General features: G+C 34.4%; 1 protein-coding gene across 1 annotated transcript; it reads right to left on the reverse strand.

The window, feature by feature from the left end:
• Positions 1 to 322: 322 nt before the first annotated feature.
• Positions 323 to 21160, reverse strand: LOC132556677 (inactive tyrosine-protein kinase 7-like; the record flags this gene model as incomplete). Its single annotated transcript, XM_060221110.1, has 2 exons — positions 21083 to 21160; positions 323 to 622 (listed from the first exon to the last, which is right to left on the reverse strand). Coding segments are annotated over exons 1-2 (352 nt in total), but the record flags the coding sequence as incomplete, so codon positions are not given.
• Positions 21161 to 24770: the final 3610 nt, after the last annotated feature.

Genomic DNA, 24770 nt, shown 5'->3' on the forward strand with positions numbered 1-24770 from the left:
TAATACAATAAGGGTACATGTACAGGTACTGTACTTAACTGTCACTCTCCTGAGTACAGTACTTAACTGTCACTCTCTCCTGTGTACAGTATTTAACCGTCACTATCTCCTGAGTACAGTACTTAACTGTCACTCTCTCCTGTGTACAGTATTTAACTGTCACTATCTCCTGTGTACAGTACTTAACCGTCACTCTCTCCTGTGTACAGTACTTGACCGTCACTCTCTCCTGTGTACAGTACTGTTTTAAACTGCACACTTTTTAATCATGACATCACCTCACCTGGATTTTTCACAGAAGATTGAAACAAAGGGTACTTACATTGTATGTTGAGCATGGCATCAGTACTCTGCAGGGCAAAGCCAGTGGATCTGTTTGTTGCGACACAATTGAAAGGCCCTTCATCCTCGTTCCTTGTTACACGAAGTATCCTTAAGTTGCTGCCCTCCTGAAATCTCCGACTTGTGTCTTGAATCGGCTGTTCCCCTAAAAGCCAGCTGAATTCTATGAACTTTCTGTTCGATACGTCACAATAGAGGATGGCTTCACTATTTTCAGCAACAGACTGACTCTCTGGTTTCCGGCTAAAGTAGTAAGAGTCCTGACTTGTGCACAAACACACTGAAAATATAAAAATAAAATTCAAAACTTATGATTAAACAAAAACATCAAGACCAACTCCTTTTATGGTATTATTGGAATCATCTAACTTAAGTCAAACTTTGTTACCTGATGGTACCTGTATTATACATACATGGAATATGGTCAGTCAAAGAAATTATAACAATAAAACCCTTTGTACATCCATCTACAAATACAAACAGCCTAACGTTAACTTACTGCATAACATTTGCTTTAACCAACGAAACCAGCTTAGTCTACTTCAAGAGCAACACAGCTCATTTTTTCCTTTCTTTCAAATTTTCAAACACATTTTAAGTGTAATTTAGATCAGTTACTTTCAATCAGAATTACACTCAATTGGTTGAAATTTGACAATACACTCCTGCATATTGTAATGTATCAATATTCATTTTGATCCAAGAAGTCCAATAATTCTTCTTTTCCTTTTACACAATATTCAACCTTCAGCATTGATACACTTCAAGAGATATATTTTTGTGGCATAAAAAGGTTGCAGTCTTGTAGAAAAGGGCCTGACAATTATAGGAAGAATATTGAACAGACGGCAGTCTCACTTGTGTTATACCTCAATTACACCATGCTGTATATCATCTAGTCATCAATTTGAAATACATGTTTTCAAAACAAAAAGGTGTTTACCATCGACAAGGTAAAATACTAGCCATGATATTACTGTAATCGATGGTATTTATACAGGTAGCAACTTTGTCCATGTCAACCTAGAAAGTATAAAAAGCTGGAGAAGAAAAACAAATATATTGATCTAAAACTGTGTGAAAAGGTTTACAGAATATCGATTTTAATGCATTAATATACTAAATATATAGGTAGGGAGTGTCAAATAGATTATGTGAATGTTTTATCTGGTGACACTGGTCTATGTTCAGCAGACAGGCCTTGGTATCCATGTTGATCCTGACCTGATCTCATACACACCAAACTTAGACTTTAAACTTATAGAAAGATACTCAAACCATGTCAAAATATATAGATATCTGAATAACAAAGAAGCTCAAACAAGTTTTTACATTGTTATTTTCATAATTATTACTAAAAAGAAATCAGTTCCTATCTGTCTATTTTCTTTTTTCCTTTTTTTCTTTGTCCAATTAAAGGTGAATTATCTCAGAGTTCAAAATTCTAGATTGTTATATGGAGTGGTTGCAACATCAATTGGGGCATCTCATTAGTACACTATTCCTTTACTATCTAAATGTTCTCAAATATAAATGTTCTAAGATTAGAGTGAGCTTAGCTCGATGCCCTAGAATGAATTCTTGGTCTCCTTGACAAGAGAAAGAAGAGAGTAATAATGACCTGTTCAAAATCAATCTCTAGCAAAAACATTTCACCCTGTCTACATAACACCTACAAAGCTCTGGAAAAGAGATGTAGAAAATTACATAACTATAAATTTCTGAAGAATGCAATACAGGATTGAACTAGATCCAGAAATACCGTCAACATGACACTTTTGACAGCCATCATAAGGAACTGCTTCTTCCAGAGTTCAAAATTCATATATGTTTCTAAATAATCAAGGACATTTGATCCATCTAATCAAAATAATTGGAATGTTATGGTTTCTTATAATCGCACATTAGGATAAATAGTCTAGCCACCATATGATGGATCAGTTTCCTCATAGAAAGTCACAGCAAAACATGAAACATTAATCTTTTAATTCATTCTTTCCTGTTTAATTTCTAGTTAAGTGATGGTTGGCCCTCCAACAACTGAACAGATGCAGATGACATGGGGATCAGCGCTCTGTACATGTTAATAGTTATCTCTTGTGAAATAAGCGATTTGGTTACAACAGCAACCCCTTCTTGGTTCAGCTACACAATGTGTGTCCAGGAGATACATCTTGTTCATTGTCTACAGCTATCTCGCATACCTACATACACTATACGCCAAGATATGAAAACTATTAAAATACATATATTCATCAGACGTGCCAGTAATTAAATCGGTTGTGCGCCATCTGTTTGGCTTGTTGGGAGCTCTGCATGGCTATAAAGCACCCATTCCATGCAAACAAACTTTGCAGTAGTATGGTACTATTTAAAACATTTTATGACAATGTGCAAGATAAATGCATTATCTGTAGTGCTGTGAGACGCTTGCTAATATCATTTATTAGACTCCATTTCATTGTGTTATCATTACAAGATGATGTATACGGTAAATGTCATGCAGATGATGAAGCCCTTCGTATTGTTTTGAGACATAAATCATGTATTGCTTAAATTCTGCAATTCAGTTATTCATAAGTAAATTTTCACAAAGCATATCTAAATTTGGATTTAAATGAAACACAACAGATAAGCTAGATTCATTCCATTTTGTACATTAAAACATAGAAATTATGACAACAAACTGGTCATTTACACAATCTATCTGAATTTCATCATATTTACCACAATACTGTATATGTTTTGGTGTGGTGAAAGACTGCAGAATGTGTTGTCTTCAAGAATGCAGGCAAATTTACCAATTTCTAATATTTTTACTCAATATACAATTACTGTTGGCAGAAATGCATTTTCAATTATGAAAACATTAAGCCCGCTCTTTCGTGCATTTTTACAGTAACGTGCATCTAAATGTAACATGGAAACTGATTGCACATGTAACAATCTTCAACACCATCTCCACAGTTATGCTAACATATATCTAGTGTTACTCTTTAAATCTATCCTGGAGATGTGGAAAAATTTGTGTTGTCACTTTGAATAAAGCTTCTTCCTTTGTCTTTGCAGCCTCTGCATCAAACAACTTTTAAACAAGTATGTAAAGCTAAAATACCAGAATGGAAATACATACCAATGTATTTTTGCATTCTCTCCTTTTCATTTAAAAAGAGAAATAAAAACTGCTGTTAAAGGACCACAAATAATGAAATGTTATATGTTAGTTCAAAGTACTTCTCTAAAAGAACGAGAAGCATAAATCCACACAGAGCCAGCAGTTTTAAAAGACAGCAGAAACGTAACAACTGTCTGGTATGACAGTAATGTAGGACCAAAAATATCAATCATTTCTGCTGCTGAAAAGATTTTGATTAGAGAAAAAAAACAATAGAATATTAGAACACTGATCATGAACACAAAGGTCTAATACAGAAGTTTAATTCTGTTTAAAAAGAAAAATCCTTCTCGGGTGAAATTTGTCTCTTACCACAAAGTGCATCCCTGCCGACCCTAAGTGGTCTTCAGGGGCAAAACTTCAATATGGTCCCAGACACTTCTTTCTTGCTATCTAATTACAAAGTCAAGGTCACACTTCTCAAGGTTATATAACACACATCTGCATACTTCTTTGGTATTAATAAGGACAAAAGTCAGTGATTTCATCTTTGTTCTCCTTTATCCTACCTTTTCACCTACCCCATTCCTATCTTTCCTCACATGTTCATCCCTTTCCATCATATCCAACTCCATCCTTCTTTTGTTATAATCATTGAAAAAGGGGTATTGCCCAAAGGGATTTCTGTTTTGTTAGAATATGAGAGATGGGTGTCTTTGTTGCCCAAACTAATGAGAAAAGTTTTTTTTTCTGATATCCAGGCCAATGAGGAAAGAATCTCCCTAGTGTGGGGATTAACTAATAAAGGGATTTAGCAGTTGTCCACACTAATGATAGAGATGTTTCAGTGTTGTCCAGATTATTGGAAAAATATTATCCAGACTATCAGTTTCAAAAAAATATGACAGGAGAAAATCTTCACCGGTTATGGTCAAAAATCATTCTCGTCTTTGTAAGACAACCCATAAAACTGTCTCAACTTGTCAGCTTGGACACCATCAGGATCGAGTTCCACAGCAGCCAAGCATGTGAGGAACATATACTCATAAAGCACAGACAGATGCCTCTCGTGTGGCAAATTGGACTGATGTGTTTATTGACCAGGAAAACATGATATTGGAAGGCTTGCTGTCACTGTTATTGTAATACCCTACAGGCATTGAAAAAATCATAAACTTGCTGTCATTTCAAGCAGGACTTCAAAATAAATGATTTGTATCATGTATATGTTACGTAAAAAATAGTAAAATCTTTTTATGTTACAGCAAGACAAAAAACTTTAAATAGACAATTGATACGTTAGCAAAAGCAGAATACATCAATAGTAAGAGAAACGAATATATATACCACAGTACTAGTGGCGTATCGGAGACACACTATATATGCTATGAATGGAGTTTGTATTTATTTGCAGTATCATAAATGATGTTCAGAGAGATACTGAACCATAATGATGACAACCATAAACACAGTGTTATATTAACACAACAAGAATAAGTAATCTACCGAAACCTGACTAAAGGCCGTCATGGGTATCCAAGTGGCAACCAGCAAGTAGAGGTAAAGCAAGAAAAAATTTACATAGCTATCAACGTTTGTGAATGAATTTGACGCTTGTGTGAGTATCACTAAGATTTTATAGGAATGTGTGTAACAAAAGTCTACATAAGAATTAAAAACGAAAATTCAAGAAAAAAAAAAAAATCATGATAAAAAAATTACCTCAGTTACTTTCACCAAGGCTAACATGTCCTTGACATTTTCAATTATCTCAAATATAACATCTTATATTGGAAGGGAAATGTTTAAGCTGTTAACTGGTCAAAACCAGAAAATATTCGCAATTCAAACCTACATGTATAGACATGCATTGCTTATTGCCTTCTTCAGTGCAAGTCTGTGGTACAAATAGTACTTTCTTCAAAGTGAGTTATATTAGTAGCGTTACACTCGGAGAGATAGAGTAGTATTTCTGGACAGGTGCAGCGAATGCCATATGTCTGAGGACTGTATCTAATCTAGAAACAAGCACTTTCTCAACCTCTTACAGCAATGACACCTGTAATTATGACCAGCAAAATGGTTAAAAATCACTTTTTTACTGGACATTACAACCCATAGTTGTTTGTATTGCAGAGGGGTGTCCACTCATTCTGTGCCTCTGATGATGAAACAAAAATTGCACAAATCTTGGTATTTATGTATATGACTTGTGCAACATGCTAATAACACAGGTGGAAAGTGTTTTGATACTATCAGATCTACAAAGATAGATATGAAGGTAGCATAGCGGCGGGGGTTGGTCCTCTACATGTAACAGCTCAAATTATCATGAATTATTTATGAACCTGGGTCATGATAGCTTGAATACCATTATAAAAAGTGTTTAATATGACTCTCCGATTAGATTGAGGGTGTCTTTTGATAAATGCTATGTCAATCCGTGACAATATCATCATCATTTGCAATGCAAAATGAAAAAGATGGTATGAAAAGACTGAAGAAATGATAGGCCTAATAAAACTGTCGACTATTTCATTTACAAATGATAACTACAATAGGCAAAATCTTGTTTTCTTGGTTCCTAACTCCACGCTTTATTTTATGTAGAAATAAGCGTATATTGATGTCTTTGGAAGTCTCATATCCCTAGTTCTAAACCCTTGTATCACACCTAATGTATTCAATCTAAAAAAATTACACATAAACACATCTTTTTTATCTAATCTGATCATACATACGTGTGTGATTTATACACACATGCTTTTACGTCTCCCCCATAAGTCACATACTTTTTATCCTTGTGAAAAAAAAACAGGCCAACACATTTAAAAAATAGATTAAGAGTGCAAAGCTTCTTGGCTTGATGTTTTTGGTACAAAGGCACTGTCTGTTTGTGACAAATATGCATGATATTCAACGACTTCACATATCCAACCATTCCCAGCATGATCTTGCAGCCACCCCTATCAATAGCAGTGAACACAGTTCACTGTAGACAGTGTAGAAGGATAAATTGAAGTTGTACTGTGCCAGGAACATAAAAGGTGAAATAGTTTTTACATTTTACTCTAGCTTGAACCCATCACCCTCTAGCTTTCCCTCCATTTTGTAATCTACCAAAGACTATTATAAGTACTTGTCAAGAAGATTGACCCAACACAGCAACAAATATAAACTTATAACAATGTCATGTTTACATTCCTATACTTATGATCACCACCATTCTTATGCTGGAAACAAGAATTTCACACAGGTTTGTCACATGACATACAATGTATTTCCACCTCATCAGCTTTCCCAGACAGACTAATGAATGAGATACAAAAATATCAATACCTGCCCCAATTCTTTCCTTATTTCAATTTTCACAAAATGAATGGCAAATTGTCAACCTATATAGTACTGTATATAATTAAGTACGACAACAAATTGAGATCATCACTAAAGTACAAAACAATTTTCTCATTAAATAGATTACAACATACAGTCAGGTATACTGGAAGAAAAGCAGAAATTGATCTTTAATTCTCATCAGGTTTTAATCCTCTGTTACATTGTGTTGCTCTGGTGAAAGATTAAATTACAATGTGGGGCGGTACTGAGAGCAAGATACAATACCAGGTAGCTAATGCTGTAATTTGGAAACTATTCAACTAGTTAAACCATTCTTCTATCATTAACAACACTTATTTTACTTTTTGCATTTGTCTCCACAATAATAGAAGTTTATTTCCTCATATAACCACTTAAAGCTACCTTGCCATATGTCCCTGTCCTTCCATCTCGGATCGAAGATGACTTCGGTGATTTGAACCTTCCATTTTAAGGTATGGTCATAAAACTGATTTTGTGGTGTTTTCCCATTTCTTAATCATGATGACATCATAAAAACAAAATAGAAAATGGCTTGCCCTGATTGGTCAAAAACTTGTTGCACTTTGATAAGAAAATCAGTTCCACGGTAGTAATTTGGCTCAACAAATTAATTTGTGTGTTATCATCTCTACATGTCGGCGTTAAACATAGGTATCCATGGATTAATGATTGTGTACTAAAACCAGGATTAGTGTTTGTGTGAAATTCAATCTCATCTTCCTACAACCGGTGCTGACATCATTAACACCCACCGAGGGAATTGATATTAAGTATAGGATTCAATAGAATCTTATGGCTGTTTGTAATTCAGCTGGTAACAAACACAGTTTCCTCACTGTAATCCACTTTTACTCTTCGTTTTTCAGAAATAAAGGCAAATTTTACAGCCATCATGAAATCTGCAATTTTCTAACTGTCGTTAATGATGTCATCAACAGTTGCAAAGAAGTTCAGTTTGAATTTCGCTGTAATCTGAATGTGTGCTGCTACCATTCTAAGCAAAGTAATAAATGTATTTAATCAACTTAATCAAATGTGAATACGATCCAAATTATCTGGCCATAAATGGGAACCAAGAGCACAAAAAGCTGATTAATCTTGCATTGAGAGGCTGTTTGTAGTGGGGATGTGATTAGTACTTTATAAAGGCACAAACTATAAACCTATGTATACCAGGTCTCCTGTTACCATATCACAGATCAGTGTTGCAGACTGAATCAAACAATCAGCTTTTTCATGGCAGCAATGAAACTGTCATGTTTCTAAATGATGAACCTTTCTTGTACAATTCTGAATGAAATGTCTCCCTCAGATTACAGTATAAAAACAATGCTATGAAATCTTGAGCAGTCAAGACGATAATTTCATGTACAATTCTGAATGAAATGTTAAAAAACAAGGCCATGAAATCTTGAGAAGTCAAGTTCAATCAATTCCTCACTGTTGGAAGCTTCAATATGAATGAGGTCGGAGTCCAGTCTGAAGTACATCCAAAGACAGAAGCTATTTATCAGACACCGAGTAGCTGTGTACTATAGGAACAGGTGATCTTTAATTAGAGTGGGGATGAGAGATTTCTATAAACACAAGTTGTGGCTGACCAGAGTGGTAACAGTTTGTAATCTATTACACACCCATATAGCCTTCTCACTCCAAGGATAGTACCCAACAACTTACACAATGGTGTTCTGCAGAAATTTTTCAGTCCACACCTAAATGTCATTTCTCAAAGTTTGATAAGTCCCTTCAATTACTCAATAATGAGTTAATTATCTAAGTTAGTCTTACGAAAACACGACCTGGACATATTTGTATGTCAAGACAGATTTAAACTTGTACAGGTGAATGTATATATACATATAACAAATCACAGAGGGTGTAGCTTGTTAGGGTCCATGTTTGGTGTACTTTTGGCTGTCTGACATAATGTATAATTATGATGTTTCTGTGACATTATCCTCAGCGCTCCATGTGACTTGTTACATGTAAAATTCTGAAATCTACTCTTGACATAGGAAAAGAAGTCTATTTTTAGAGAGTGTTGTAAATACTCCAATGACATTTCTGTATAAAAAGTCTTCATGCTGCTATCATTGGTACCCGCCTGTGATCCATAACACACCTAAACGTTTGCATGACTGTTAAAGATAGCATCATCAAAGCAGTAGAAACTGTTACAACAATTTAAATGCCAGTCATACAGACCACTACCAGTTTCTCCTGATGTGCTCTGACATTCATTCAGCCTCCTCCTACATGCGATTATACCACTGGGACCAAATACTGAATAAAACATCAAGTCTGAAATCAGATGCACATGATAAAACTGTTAAAAATTTGTCCATCACAGAAGGAGAAATTAATTCAATTAATTACAGTTTATTGATCTTTTTACTGCAATGGAAAAAAAAACGAAGATCAGTGATCCAATGAAATCAAAGATGAACCTTTGTTTACCTGTATGTTTACAGGTATATAACAACAACTGTTCTGATCAGACGCCATGCATGGTGGAGTTGATTACTTGTTAAAGTCCCATCAGTGGGACAGGACTAGTGGATCAGACACCATGCATGGTGGAGTTGATAACTTGTTATAGTCCCATCAGTGGGACAGGACTAGTGGATCAGACACCATGGATGGTGGAGTTGATAACTTGTTATAGTCCAATCAGTGGGACAGTACCAGTGGATCAGACACCATGGATGGTGGAGTTGATAACTTGTTATAGTCCCATCAGTGGGACAGGACTAGTGGATCAGACACCATGCATGGTGGAGTTGATAACTTGTTATTGTCCCATCAGTGGGACAGGACTAGTGGATCAGACACCATGCATGGTGGAGTTGATAACTTGTTATTGTCCCATCAGTGGGACAGGACTAGTGGATCAGACACCATGCATGGTGGAGTTGATAACTTGTTATTGTCCCATCAGTGGGACAGGACTAGTGGATCAGACACCATGCATGGTGGAGTTGATAACTTGTTATTGTCCCATCAGTGGGACAGGACTAGTGGATCAGACACCATGCATGGTGGAGTTGATAACTTGTTATTGTCCCATCAGTGGGACAGGACTAGTGGATCAGACACCATGCATGGTGGAGTTGATAACTTGTTATTTTACTGTCAGCAGCACGAGTCCACTTGATATAATTAATCCTGAATGGGATCATGTGTTTTGTGACTAAGAGTGATGCACCTATAATTATATAATTACACACAGAGAGAAAAATGCTTCATCCTCCAAGATACAGAAACTAAAACAGAAGATATGTAAGACAAAATCAAAAATGTCAGATTTTAAATCTGAGAAAGAACATCACAGAAAAAAATCCTCCTAAAAACCAAGTATAAAGTATTGAAGCTGATAGCTGTGATGTGGTTCCTAAACTACTTTATATAATCTCAACAAAATTCAATTGACCCCCATCTCTTGATTTATCTTAATAAAAATTCCTTATCTGTAAGATGTTTTAGACAACACATTACCTCCTGTACAAGTCACTTTTAAACATTTACAGATATATACTGTGAGTCTTGGATCCTATCCCAAATACTTCTGAGGTTTAATATTCTGTATGCATCATTATGTTAAAATGTCATAACAGTGCCACTATCAACTTCCAACAGATATGATTTTTTTCTTCATACATTGAAGAATATTTTTAATAAATAAAGAACAAGGTGACACTGAATTCTGGCAGAAGATGGAGTGGTAAGTGAAATCATGTGGTAGATGACGTAGTGGAAGAAATCATCACACAGACTCCTGGCAGTAGATGAAGTAGTAGATGAAATTATCATACTGACTCCTGACAGTAGATGAAGTGGTAGATGAAATTATCATACTGACTCCTGACAGTAGATGAAGTGGTAGATGAAATCATCATACTAAGTAGATGAAATCATCAAACTAACTTCTGGCAGTAGATGAAGTATAAGATGAAGTGGAGTGTATGTTTAATTCATCATCACACTGAATGTTGTCAGTAAGATTAAGTGAAGTGTTAGATTTAATGAAGATCAACATCATACAAAGTCAAATTCTGGGAACAAACAAGTCAACATTTCATACCATGCAAATTACCAGTTCACTATACATTAAAACTAATATTTTAAGTCAGTAATTGATAAACTTTATTCAAATGATGGGCCAATTAAATTACATGTAGCTTTAAGTATTCTCTTACAGAACTCAAAACCATTTAACTAACATACAAATGTGTGCAATTCTAATTATTTCTGTTTGTAAAGCATATGTTGAATGCTATAAAACATTCTCAATCTAACTTTGCAAATTCGAAGTTACTAACAGAAAGACCCTCCCCCTAGTAAGCAGTGTGTTTGCTTTTTACCCCATATTCATTTCCCAATAGCAATTTAATTTCAATAAAATTATTAGAACCAGGAAACCTGCACGTTTGACACCATCAAACCATGTAAATTTATGTATAGTTTGGATTCCTTCAAGTCTGAATGGTCTGACTCCTGAATTATGTAACTAGAAAATGGGTGTATTTGTCGAGGTTGTCAATTCACCAGATAAGGTTTCTCTCGATGATTAAGCATGCAGGCCCTTTATACCTTCTGTTGTCTGTATATACGCCCTGGTTCAACCCTAACATGCTTCTCAACCAAAATAGTCAATTGCATAGGGGCCAAGTCAGTACAAATTTATTGTAAAAAACATATGTCAACAGAGAGGTATTCATGTATTCTGTACAGAGCTAAAAGCTATCAGAGGAAGCAAATTAGCCAATAAGAAAACTATTACATGTCAATGTTAAAAATTTTCACTGTGTCAATAAAACTGCCGGCAAGCATATTGTTGAACTCTACCTTCTAGTGTTTGAATATCAACCACCTACCCTGACTGGTTAAATAAACACTTATCCAGTTTTAAAGGGCCACAGCTAATGTAATTAATTTTGTTATTTACAAAGCAAAACTTATCAGGAGGTTCAATGCACCATGGCTGACTCCTGGGCTAAGAAACTGTATAAATCAATCAGAGAACAGGATAATGATCAGCTAGCCTTAGCTGTCCAACTTTGTTTACAGCTCATAGTAGTTACTACTGACCCTGAAAAATACACAATTGCTCAACACTCTGGTTACTTCAAATTACCACATCTGAGTACCATACCAGTGGCTCTGAAGTTTAAAGCAGGTAACAGGTGTTTTATTACACCTGCCTTTTGTCTTTACTACCTGTACATTTCCTAAAATTTCTATCCTTCATGCATTTTTAAAAATTTTAAACAGGTAAGAACTCATTAGGATTCTACCAGCTTCCCAACACACTATCAATCATCTATCTGTAACTGGAGTTTGTAACTGTTTGTACTGCAATAGTTGATTTCATACCTGTATGAGAAATCATTATGTGAATTCATCAGTTTTTGCAGAGATAAAGTAATATTACCTGCATTCCACTAAACATTGGACTTGCTTCTATCCAGATCTTGTCGATCTTTGTGAGGCACACAATAAACACTGGATTTACATACAACAAAGTCTTCATTAACATATCAACAACCACCCATGATTTTGACAAATTGGAAAAAGATTCAAAAACCTTGATAGGTGTTAGCTTGCATTTCTCCAATAAAAAGTAAACAAGTGTACAATCTGATATGTACAAACAGAAACAAACTTTGAGATGAAACCCTCACCTGAGATTCGCTTTTGTGTTAGTGGCTGTTATTGTATCATTTTTCTTTTTTCAGCACTTTGGAGTTGGTGAACCTTTCAGACTGGTAAAATAGCTTCATATCAAATTAAAACCTGGCATATCATTACATATACAAATTATCAGAAGACTGTATTACCAATGTATTCAATGTCCACAATCAATTCTAGAAGCTCATAGCGTCTCTTCGTACCGAATCATATTTCAAATTCAGTGTAAAAATGTATATTTAAGATGTTTTTTCTTGTTATCCTAACACCTAATTAGCTTGTTTTTAGGCTCTTAGCAACTTGTCTCTGCAGTTCTGGTGGAGAATCAAACAAGACTCTTCAATGAGACTGGTACTGTTCAAAAGATCTTTACAATATATGTATCTAACTTAATGTGTCTGTCATGAGTGCATCTGAATGCCTTGTGTATACCTGCATCATACTGTTATCAGCATTATTACTAATAACACCACTTCTGGTAAACACCTCCATCCACACAAAACCGTATAAAAGCTACTGTTTAATGATTAAGTATTAAAGTCTTACGTGTGTCATAAAAGTCACAGAAAAAACAGACATCAAGTCTGGTCCAAGCCCCAAATGTCTTGATGTCCAGTGCAATACAAATGCTTTTACATATCCTGGAATGAAATTAACCACAAGAAGTGAAATGATTGCATGAAATATTGATGGAGCCAAGACTGGTATAAAACAGACCTGAGCCTGATGACAAAATATACTCTGCAGTAGAGCAATGGACTTGTGGGGTGTAGCATACAGTCTCTAGCAACTTTCATTCTTTGTTAATTAATTTTATTCTTTCTAAAACTACAGATGTATTAGGGTGTATATGACTGATCACTGGTAAACTCTATGAAGGTATTTCAGTTTAGACTTTGATTTCTGGTGACTTTTCTGTTACAAGAGAAGATAACAAGGCTTACGTAAGAGGAACATTTGATGGTAGTCTTGGCTCCCATCTCTTGGGACAGTGATAAAAAATCTGTAAGCTCAGCATAGTCATAATTTACTAAATATATCACAAAAAAAGTCAATGTGACCAAAAAACTAAAATGCTTTCAGGATCAACAAATATTATTATAGAGAGGTAAACAGCGATATGATTTATATAACAGAAGCAATTTTGTGATGATATGATGCTGTATCAAAATTACATGATAAAAATTACATAAAATTATGTCTACTTACACGCAGACTTGAACAGTACTACCATATTGTAAATAATCAGAAGTATAAAATTCTAAGTGATTATCACTAACCAGAGGCGATTAATCTTAATCATGAATAGAACCTTACATCCCCACTTAGATCAAATTAAATTTTTTCGAAACATTTATTAATGTCAACTTAATCTTGTAACAGGCTTTTATGATATGAAATTGTCTGCATAAATTACTTACTGTACACTGCATTAATATGTAATTGTAACCTAGAACAGTATTAGACAGGAGATTTTATCAAAAAAGGTCAGCACATATATATCAACCATCACTGGAAAAATTCTGATGACCAAATTGAATGACTACAAACTGCTCATTGCTTTACATCTACACCATCCAAACACTGGGAAACTTCAGGTCATCTTATGTGTGTCATGTCAGGTAACCCTGCCAGGCATGATAATTCCATCCAGACCTTCCACTGGCCAATTATATCTCCACAGAGATTCCCGAGGGAATTATCCCTCTTCACAGACATAATTAATCCCTTGGGATTTACATCGGAGTTCATGGACAGGTTTCATCTTTGTGGAACAATTTGCCATTTCTCTCTTACACAAACCCCATGGGAGCTGTTACATACAAAATACTACACACAGTAATCTCCCTTTGCTGAACTCCCTGAAGCCCAGGAGAGTTGCTGGAGTCCCGACAGCCAAGTAACCTTATCAGGAAGTCCAACTTTATCTATTTGTTCAGCAAAACATTCCAGGAAGCACATGGCTATTCTGATTCCAACAGGCAACGCATAGAGGATGTTTACACTTGCCACAAAAATTAAAAGAAATTGACTCCAATTTTTTTTGTTCAGATGCATGTTTGATCCACGAATAGCAGGATACATTTATATCAGTACATTTATAATTTGATTTTCTTATATTCATTTACTGGTTTTATTGATGCCACCAATAAAAGCAGTAAAATTTTGTTTGTGCAGTTTATATCACACACCTGGTAAAACTAAGTTTGTGTTATTTTTATTCCTCCACCTGTGATCCCAAATATTGAAGTATCGTTTGACGTGACAGTATTGATATTTTGTACAGATATGCAGATTTGTCATTTAATATTTATCCAGAAATCTTCAAGAAGGAAATACTGCTATCCTGAAATCAATAGAAACCCATAAAACTTCAATTTCAAAACTGCTAATTGTATTTTTACTTCAATCAATTTTTCCCTTTCCTATTTTATTATACTTGCACGTATACCCACCAATCCTGGATGATAATCACACATTTGCTTGTGTATGTTTTACAGCCCCCTTTTGTTCTTTCAAAAAAAAAGAATATAAATAAATAAAGCGTGAGCACGAACAACTTCTTTACACAAAAGATGATGATGAACAGCAGATTTTCATAATGCGAATTTTGTTACCATAAAACACATTGGTTCTATAAATTATCGTGTGGTATTTTACTTTCACAAGAGGAAATACAAATGATTTCCTATATCATTTGTCATTATCCCTGAAACATAATCTTTTTTTTTTGCCCGTTGTGTAGCAGGGAACACTATATAGCTAGCTCTGGTACAAAGTTGATTACACAATGTTTATAATTTCTAGAAAATGTTGATTTGTCACATAAACAAAATCATTTCCAATGAGAAAGTTTTCAATACATTAAAATAGAATTATCAATAATTATGTCATACTACCTCTAATCCTAACTTCAAAACACTGCTACTTTTTTTTTGAGGAAGTGTTCCAAATGGTTTATTAGATATCTATTGTGTATAGTAGATATTGGTATACAGGTCTGTTAGTAGTGAATAAGAAAACAGGACTGGTGTACTGAAAATTGTGCAAAGTGTCAAGATGACACAGTCAGCTGGCAGTCCTTGTAACACTGATAGCTAGGTCTATACAACTGCACAAAAATTGCGGCCCTGAACAATTAACGTGTGTCAATATCCCCCTCCCCACTTATCCTTCGCTTGAGATCAGAGCAGAACACATTGTAGAAAATGTCTCCACACTTTCATCATCAAACTACCCACCATAATCATCTCATTTACCTCCAGCAGGTCCAAACCATCATCAACTCTTCCTGCAATTTATCCATCTTATTCGTCCTACACAACAATGCACTTACCCATTTTCTTTTCAAAATAATATGAAAATAGACTCTTACATGTACAAAGATTACATTAAGGGTGGAAAAGTGGGTAAGCTTGCAACATGAATCTGTCATAATGATGTCTGTCTCCAAAAATGTTTACTAGTACCTTAAAATTTTACATGTATGTGAAATATACTTTCACTTTTAATACATTGACACATGCTATACTTAGTCAAAACTTTTGTAGTTTTGTAGATTTTGCAAGATTGATGGAAAGTATGTCTTGACAAATCCATGATTCATAAAGTCTGGTACTATTACTGATACAGCTTGGAGACAAAGTGATAGTAAAACTGGTCACAGCTAAAGCATTATTTTAATATTGATGCGAAAATAACAGATCCTATATACATAATGTACTTTTTAATAAATAAACAATTAGACTTAGGTTTTAAAAAGACATCAATCTAAATATACATCATTTTACAGAATTACAGGAAGAATGAACACCATATCTATAAAAAAATAAAATCTGTATTTAAAATATAAGATCCTCCTTGATGGACAAGACACATTTTTGATATCTGTTTCCTAAGCAGTCTGACCAGGTTCCATGACAATTGATGAGATAACCCTTAACTTCCGCAACAGCAACATGTAAAGTCAGCAATTTAAAACACGCCTCGGAAGTGATTGCAGTGTATTGTGCAGGGCGACTGAACACAATAAATCTAACACATGCTTCATTAAAGCTGATTTAATCGTCTCAGACCAAAGATGCACACTGCAAGACATGTGATTTCCTCTGTGTGAACAGAAAACTGGTGTATTCTGGTCATTCACAGTATGTGAAAGCAGTTGAGGAAGAGTACAGAAAAGTATCCCAATTGTTCACCAAGAAAAGTGATTTAGTCTAGTACAAGTTGATACGATAGAAGAATGTATCCAGTCTATTTTTTCATTATGTCTAGTTAAACTTATTGTGCCTTTTTTTGATTGGTGTTTGTTTTCTGCCGCAAAAAATATCCTAATTGTGTTCACTACCATTCACAGTGTATGATCAAGATTCTATCCGAATGTTGTTTTCATGATACAGGCTGACAGTCACATTCAAAATTTGTCTGAATCAAGCAGTATATATTTATGTTTAATACCTATCATAACAGGGAACAATATCACCCAGATAATTTAAATATCATGTATTGTAATCAGTTTTTAATCATTTATTGATTAACATCCATGATAATTCACAAATGGAAATAATTACATTACCTGGAAAGTTTTGTAATTCTTCAGGTCAGAAATATCGAGTCTGAAACTCCAAACTTGTCTATTTACCACTAGTGTTCAGTTATAATATCTAATGATAAAGTTACCAGTGTTATGATCTGATGATTCAGCATGATCACAGTGAAAATTATGAGATTTTATTTCAGAGATCACCAATTTATTTGATCCCTATTATCTTAAATGTACATGTACATATACAGACCTATCAAGAAAGATATATCAACTTACATGTACCAAACTTGCCATTTTTCCAAATCATTTTCTATCTGATTAATATTTGATTATTTTTATCAGATTTATAGATACATGTATTGACCTCATCTGAAGTCTATAATTGCACAATAGTAGGCATATCTCTGTTTTACAGATAAGAACATTAGTATCATTCCAAGGAGTATTGGTGACTGCCAACATCCACTTATTGTATTATAAATTTCCATTAGTCCTGTGCTGGCTGAGTTACTACTGTACCCAGGTAACAAGTTAATTATCTAGTCTACCAATTCACCCCTGGCTTGTTTTATCCAGTATCAAATTGATAATCAGCTTACATTTCCAGAGTTCTAACCAGCAATATCAAACAGTCTACTTATTATATAACTGGCATGAAAGTTGACAATTTTTTTGTAAATGTTTATACATGTTTTTGTACCAAACAAAAGGGTTTATTTATGCATTTTTCTGATAAATACTGATATTAACCCCTCCCTTTTGAGTATTCCTACTCCAACAGCTAATCTGTGACATGTGAAGTGTGCCCTGACACCCCTACAGATGCCCATCTCAACATGAAAGTCAACCTTCACAGTCTAGAAACCAGTTAGCACCTGGACATCTCATTAAGACATTGTCAAATATTTTCGGTGACACCTGCCCAGGACACTGTGCCACTTGAGGGCCAGCAGGGCAACCCTGTGGCCCTTTACATTACCCTTACTGGTCTTGTGATTATCAGTACAAGCATCAGTCATGTAGTGTGACAAAGTCTATTTGTATGGTCAAATGTCCATCTGTGTAGACCTCCAGGTATATAAATAACTGACTATTATCTCCATGCAGGTAATCTTTATTACTTACAGGTGAAAATATACTGCACTTTCTATGTCAGGTTTAACTCAGATTAAGATATACCTATAAAGTAGGGTGCTAATTGCTTCCTGCTTATCAACTATAAACAAACAGGGTTTGACACTTTTGAGAATGAGGTAACCTAAGCTGGTTATAAACAAAACAGGTTTAGTAACAAATGACTATAACAAGCCGTCCCTTGTTGCTGAGCTATTAAACTGATACAGAAGCAGATTGAAGTTTTAAATCCATATGATATGTTTACCTTTTCTACCAAAAATTTAATTACTTTTAATTATAAAATCTTTCAGATCTGGCTTATTTTACTACATTTTAAAAGTAAAAATATTCTACGCATTTCAAATAATTATAAGAACAGTTTTGTCATATTGTGTATAGCCTTTACTACATTTAAAAAATGTTTTTTTTCTTTCAAAATTCAAAAATCACCAGAGCAAACATTCATGCACACTGCTCTATAAACATGTGTTACCATTTTAAATATCATGGCATACTACATACACTGCATGCTATAGACAAATCATTGTACAGGGGTATGTGGCCACTCTTTGATGTAAAATTAAGTAAACGGAAGAGATCCAAATTCAGTAAAATGTTTTCATTTCAGGACTTTTTGTTACACATTTAACTAACAGCTGTATCATAAATACAACCAGATTATAAAGTATATAACAAAGTGTTATCATAACATATACTATCAATAACGAAATGTTATATCACTAGCAATAATAAACTTTCAAACATCTATTTTGGTTTTCCAACATTCATTCAGCAATTTTGATGATAAAATTATTTTACGTATTTTATTACCAGAATGATACATCACCATCCATTTTGCCTAAAAAGTTTGATGTATGACATCCAAAGAACTGCTCTTTATCCAAATTTACATTATCTTTTAACTAGGAGTTGTTATAAATATGATATAACAATAAACCAATTCAACTGGTAACAGATTATAATTCAAATACATGTACAACTGTGGAACATCAATTATCTTGACAATTTGTAAAATGACACTCTGAAAACTCAAGAATGATACAAAATGTCGAATTTTCGGGATAAATTTTTTAATCTCTTCATTTTACTTTTATTATATTTTTTTTTCTCAACTTTCATTTGGAAATCTGAAACTTCTACAACAACAAGTCAACAGTAAATGGGGAGTTTTCAGCTATTCTTCAGATTACGAAGACTAATTACAGTCAGAATTATCATTATATGCCCATCTCCAAATTATTCCCAGCAGCTTAAAAGTGAAACTCAATATACTGCCCAGATAACAATATACTGATTTTCCTGGACTCCAACAGCTAAGCTGGCCAAAAGAAATAGCATTATCAATGTTTACACTGATTTGTTAATTAACTTGAGTTTATCTGACCCCTAAATTTCTGACCCCCTCCCATCCAAACTCTATCACAACTTTCAGTGTACCTGATCAGACAGGATAAAGAAGAGCAGCTAATGTACTTCCAGTCTCTCCAAATCTCATTTTCTAAACAAGCAATATTATTTCTGTACAAGATTACATTTGTTTTCAATTTAAAACTTCTAACAGTAGTTCTGATTTAACTGCAGTTCCAGTGTTTAATGTATATAAACCTTGGAAGGAATTTATTTCTCTATTTTGGTTTCAGAGAAATGATTTATCAAGCAACATGTATGTGTAGTATTGTAACATTGATGTCTATAAATGAACAATGTAAGAAAAATTCAATACACTGCAAACAAATAAATTGGATGAAAAGTTACTTTGGTTTTTATGTGAATCATCTATCTTTGTTTCATGTTCGTGACAAGTCACACACTATGTATAAATTGTATCTGTGACTGCTGGAACACTAGAAATGCATTATGTATGTTTGTTTCAAAAATCAGTAGCCAATATATGTACTTTAATCTTGGCTCATATTTTTTAAAGAATCAATTTTGAATTGCTTCATACAGAACATGTCTCTTGTATTTCTCTAAAATGACATAAAACATTAAACCTCCTATATTGAATGACTTTTGAAAAACCTGTAATAAAGATTCAAAACTCGTAAAATTCACATGTCCCGTATCAATTTTCCTACCTCACATTATCAACGTTACCATTATGAGTATAATCCACAACCACCCACTTTGTAACCTTTTATTTCAAACCTTTTCAGAATTTGCCATTTCTTTTAGTTAAATCTCTTAAACAAACAATAGGTCAGACATTTCAGTTAAATTACTGGGTATCACTTTACCTCTACAATTAACAGTAATTATATATAGCAACCAATTAATACTTCTGTTACAACCCTATGAATTATCTTAGGTAGTAAATTATGATAGTAGAGATTAAGTAAACAAACTTCAAACAAGAAATATATGAACTGATATAATTAATATTACACAACAGAATTATGTCTGGTGTAACAACATTAACGAATAAGGGGGCCCTGCTCATGTATCAAAGTTTTCTAGAATATCAAAGTATTTAAAAAACACAACAGTTACTATTTGCAAATTTCTATACGTAATGGAAATAGAATGTAAATTTAGAACAGTTTTAATGATGTCTGATTTTGATTTTTTATAAAATATAAATAACATCCCAACTTTCTGCAGTGAGTTTGATATATAATACCCTACCAAATATTTATGAGACGTTTGTCATTCGTCCACATAAGTTATATATATATATTTATATATCACGATTGGTGACATTTAGTACCTATCATGGTATTATATATAAACTTAAAAGAAGAGTTTGTATTAAAGGGGCAGGCGGGGTATCCGATGTACTGGTACTTGAATGACATGACCGAGACTTGTATGCTCCCTGTAATGTCAAGTCTTGCTTCAATCATACTACAAAGAAAAAATGAAAGTTTAAAACTTACCATAACATAAAAAGGTTAAAAGCGATAATGCGTCCTTCGTTTTACCATCCATTTCGATTGATTAAGTCCATATAAAAACTAAAATATCACAATGAGTGCATCCTTTTCACACCTCAACTCGAACTAGTAAACTGTCAATGAGCGTACACAGGGCTATCAAAGTAACCGCATTGCACACCGGCACACGACTTTTCTCACTCCGCGTAAAAATAGTGCCCATCACACCGACTTATAACTTAGTAACACAGCTCATAGCACAGTAAGTGAGTCCTTTTTACTATATGCAGTATAGTTCAAAAAGGAAATCTTATAATCCAACGATAGTACAGACCATATTAAATCAAGCACATTTCTGTATCCATCCGAGTCATTTTTAGACCAATCAGGAATCTGGTTTACGAGCAATGGCGGATGCCGTTGTTGCAAGCCTGGTTCTGCAAAAATGCTGTTTTCAGGACTTTTTCGACAATAAATATCTTTGTAAGTGTTCCAACTGGATGACAGTCGCTGTTGGATGATAATGTGTTTTGATTTTTACCTGTCACGGCCATCGTGCTTCTCTGACGCGTACGATTGTTTCACACGCCATTTGCCATGTGCTCGATAGCTGCGGTTTGTTTACAAGGGGTGTCATTTATCGGTAACCAATCAAATCATTCACTTTGTTCATATTTGGCGCGAGATATGAATTATGTAAACATCACCACGTGGTTGCCAACAGCTTGACATTAAAAAGTTTGCTGTTGTTGGAAATTGTCGAAGTTTTCATGGAGATGTATTACATTTTTAAAGAAAAGCAAACATTCAGATAGATACAAATGCTTGACTCACTGAGGCAGTGCCGTTAGATATTTAGCCAAGTGTTAGAGAAAAAATAGTCTGGTTTTTGTTAAAATTACTTTCGCTGCAATTGTTCAGTGTTGTCTTATATCGGTACCGATGATGTTGGGTGAATTTCAAGCGATTTATCTGTCTTAATTTAATACGAACATAATTGCCATGATAATTTTGTGAAATTTAAATACAACAAGAGTATTTCATTGTCTTATTTCCACTTCTACGTTTAATTAGAAATACTAATAATAATATGACCCTATCCCCCACACCCCCTCTCTCTCTTCAGATACCGATTCCAAATTTTCAAATGTTAACAATGATAATAAAATTGCAACTTTCATAATATTTACACCAAAGTTCAGTGCATTGTACAACAAACTACAGCGTATCTAAATTTTGTCAATAAGATAAAAAAAAATTATTGGCATTTTACCTGCCTTAGGAAACACTCCATCAGAGTAAGGAATAATTCAGATATATATTGCAAGCTCATGATTAGAGGCATACTACTACACGTATTTATTTATTTATTTATTTATTTATTTATTTATTTAAAACGTTAAATAAAATTGTTGATGTATATTTAAACGGACAAGGTCTTTAATGTAATAAAGCGTGATTTCTGTGACTGAAACAGAACAATGCGCATGACAACCTCTGAAGGGGAAGGAGAAAGAGGACAGATTTAATGTTGAAGCTTTACTGCTACGTAGCCATTGAAAGAATACAAAAACGTTAAATTACGGACAACTTTAATGTAATAAAGCGTGATTTCGTGACTGAAACAGAACAATGACTAATCTTTTATGGGTAAAGTGTCAGTACATATAAAGCAAAACTTTAAATTTTGATTTTATCATCTATGACAATTCTACTCAGACATCCAGTCGAATACAGAAAAATCAGACTTAGTCGGTTAGACTTTGATAATGTTACTCAACTTTAACCACACACAACTGTAATGTGGCGTAAACAATATATACTGTCTCTACGGTGTTACTGATGGTATATTTACACTGTCTAAAGACGCACGGTAATTCTTACAACAATTACTACACGGTCTAAAGGCGCACGGTAATTCTTACAACAATTACTACACGGTCTAAAGACGCACGGTAATTCTTACAACAATTACTACACGGTCTAAAGACGCACGGTAATTCTTACAACAATTACTACGCGGTCTAAAGACGCACGGTAATTCTTACAACAATTACTACGCGGTCTAAAGACGCACGGTAATTCTTACAACAATTACTACACGGTCTAAAGACGCACGGTAATTATTACAACAATTACTACACGGTCTAAAGACGCACGGTAATTCTTACAACAATTACTACACGGTCTAAAGACGCACGGTAATTCTTACAACAATTACTACACGGTCTAAAGACGCACGGTAATTCTTACAACAATTACTACTAATCAACAATACCATTAACCCTTACAGATCTCGTGATATCTGGTCTGATATTATCTCAAGTTCTTCATTTACTCAAACCAAAGTCCTATAGTCATTTTTGGCTTTATATCTGGTCCCTCAACTATTCGCACATAGATTGTCTTACATGTTTCCATTTCATATGAAACGAATGTCTCTCTCTCTCTCTCTCTCTCTCTCTCTCTCTCTCTCTCTCTCTCTCTCTCTCTCTCTCTCTCTCTCTCTCTCTCTCTCTCTCTCTCTCTCTCTCTCTCTCTCTCTCTCTCTCTCTCTCTCTCTCTCTCTCTCTCTCTCTCTCTCTCTCTCTCTCTCCCCCCTCTCTCTCTCTCTCTCTCTCTCCCCCCTCTCTCTCTCTCTCTCTCTCTCTCTCTCTCTCTCTCTCTCTCTCTCTCTCTCTCTCTCTCTCTCTCTCTCTTTATTTGGGTGAACATCTGTTGCGAGATAAAATTTTGAAATCGTGTTCTGTTTCATTAACATCAAATGGAAACAAATCAAGATTATGTTCATCACTTAATTTCGAAGGCATTTGTGAAAACATTACTTCATTAGACTATACTATCTAAAGCGGTGAAATTCCTATTCTTTCACTCTTCCCTTTGCTGACGTCACATTCAGGGATGTGACGTCACGAAGTTATGACGGATGTGATATCACGAAGTTATGACGTCTTAATTTTAAAAAATGGAAACTTTCAGCATATCGACATAGCATGACTAGGTATCCATTACACGTATGGCTGAAACAATAGTTTGTAACGGACGATATTGCCCTAATAAAATGGTTATTATGTGCTAAATTCAAACAATGAAATAAGTTCGAACATGCAATATCTTGAGTGCAAATGCATCGGGTTGTTTTTGACTCTCATCACAAATAAAAAAAAATTGTTATCAGCTAGAAAAAAAATTCACTCAAAATACAGCCATGTATAAAAAAAAGGGTAATCCGATTAGCCGTTGGCAGTCTGTTTATACATGTAGTTCATGCACCAGGACTCGTCCCTGGGTATGTAAATGACCCGAAGTGTGATAAAGGGCACAGGTAAATCACATGTTGATTATTCTCGAGTCGGGGTGACATGTACTTTTCTTCTCACAAATAAATCGATTCACGTACATAATGTGACGAGCAGTACGTGTCAAGTACAACTACATACAAGTGGACCATATGCGCCAGTTGATTGAATTGGACTTTGTTTCGGATTAAGCTGAAAGAAGTCAGTGTATTTACATGTCTTGTTAAAGCGGTGTCATCTCATGTAGGTTTTCATTGTTTTGTCATGATTCGATATCTGATCTATGTTAACACCAGGAGTGTCCATAGATCTGTATGCACAACACAAAGCATATCAAGTCAAGGGATTTGTTGAAAAGTTTTAATCGAAATCATTAAGAAAAAATAATTGCG

This window comes from Ylistrum balloti, unplaced genomic scaffold (assembly GCF_031769215.1).
Source record: "Ylistrum balloti isolate Yb309-2 unplaced genomic scaffold, AGI_CSIRO_Ybal_v1 Utg370584, whole genome shotgun sequence".
NCBI classification, from domain to species: Eukaryota; Metazoa; Mollusca; class Bivalvia; order Pectinida; family Pectinidae; genus Ylistrum; species Ylistrum balloti.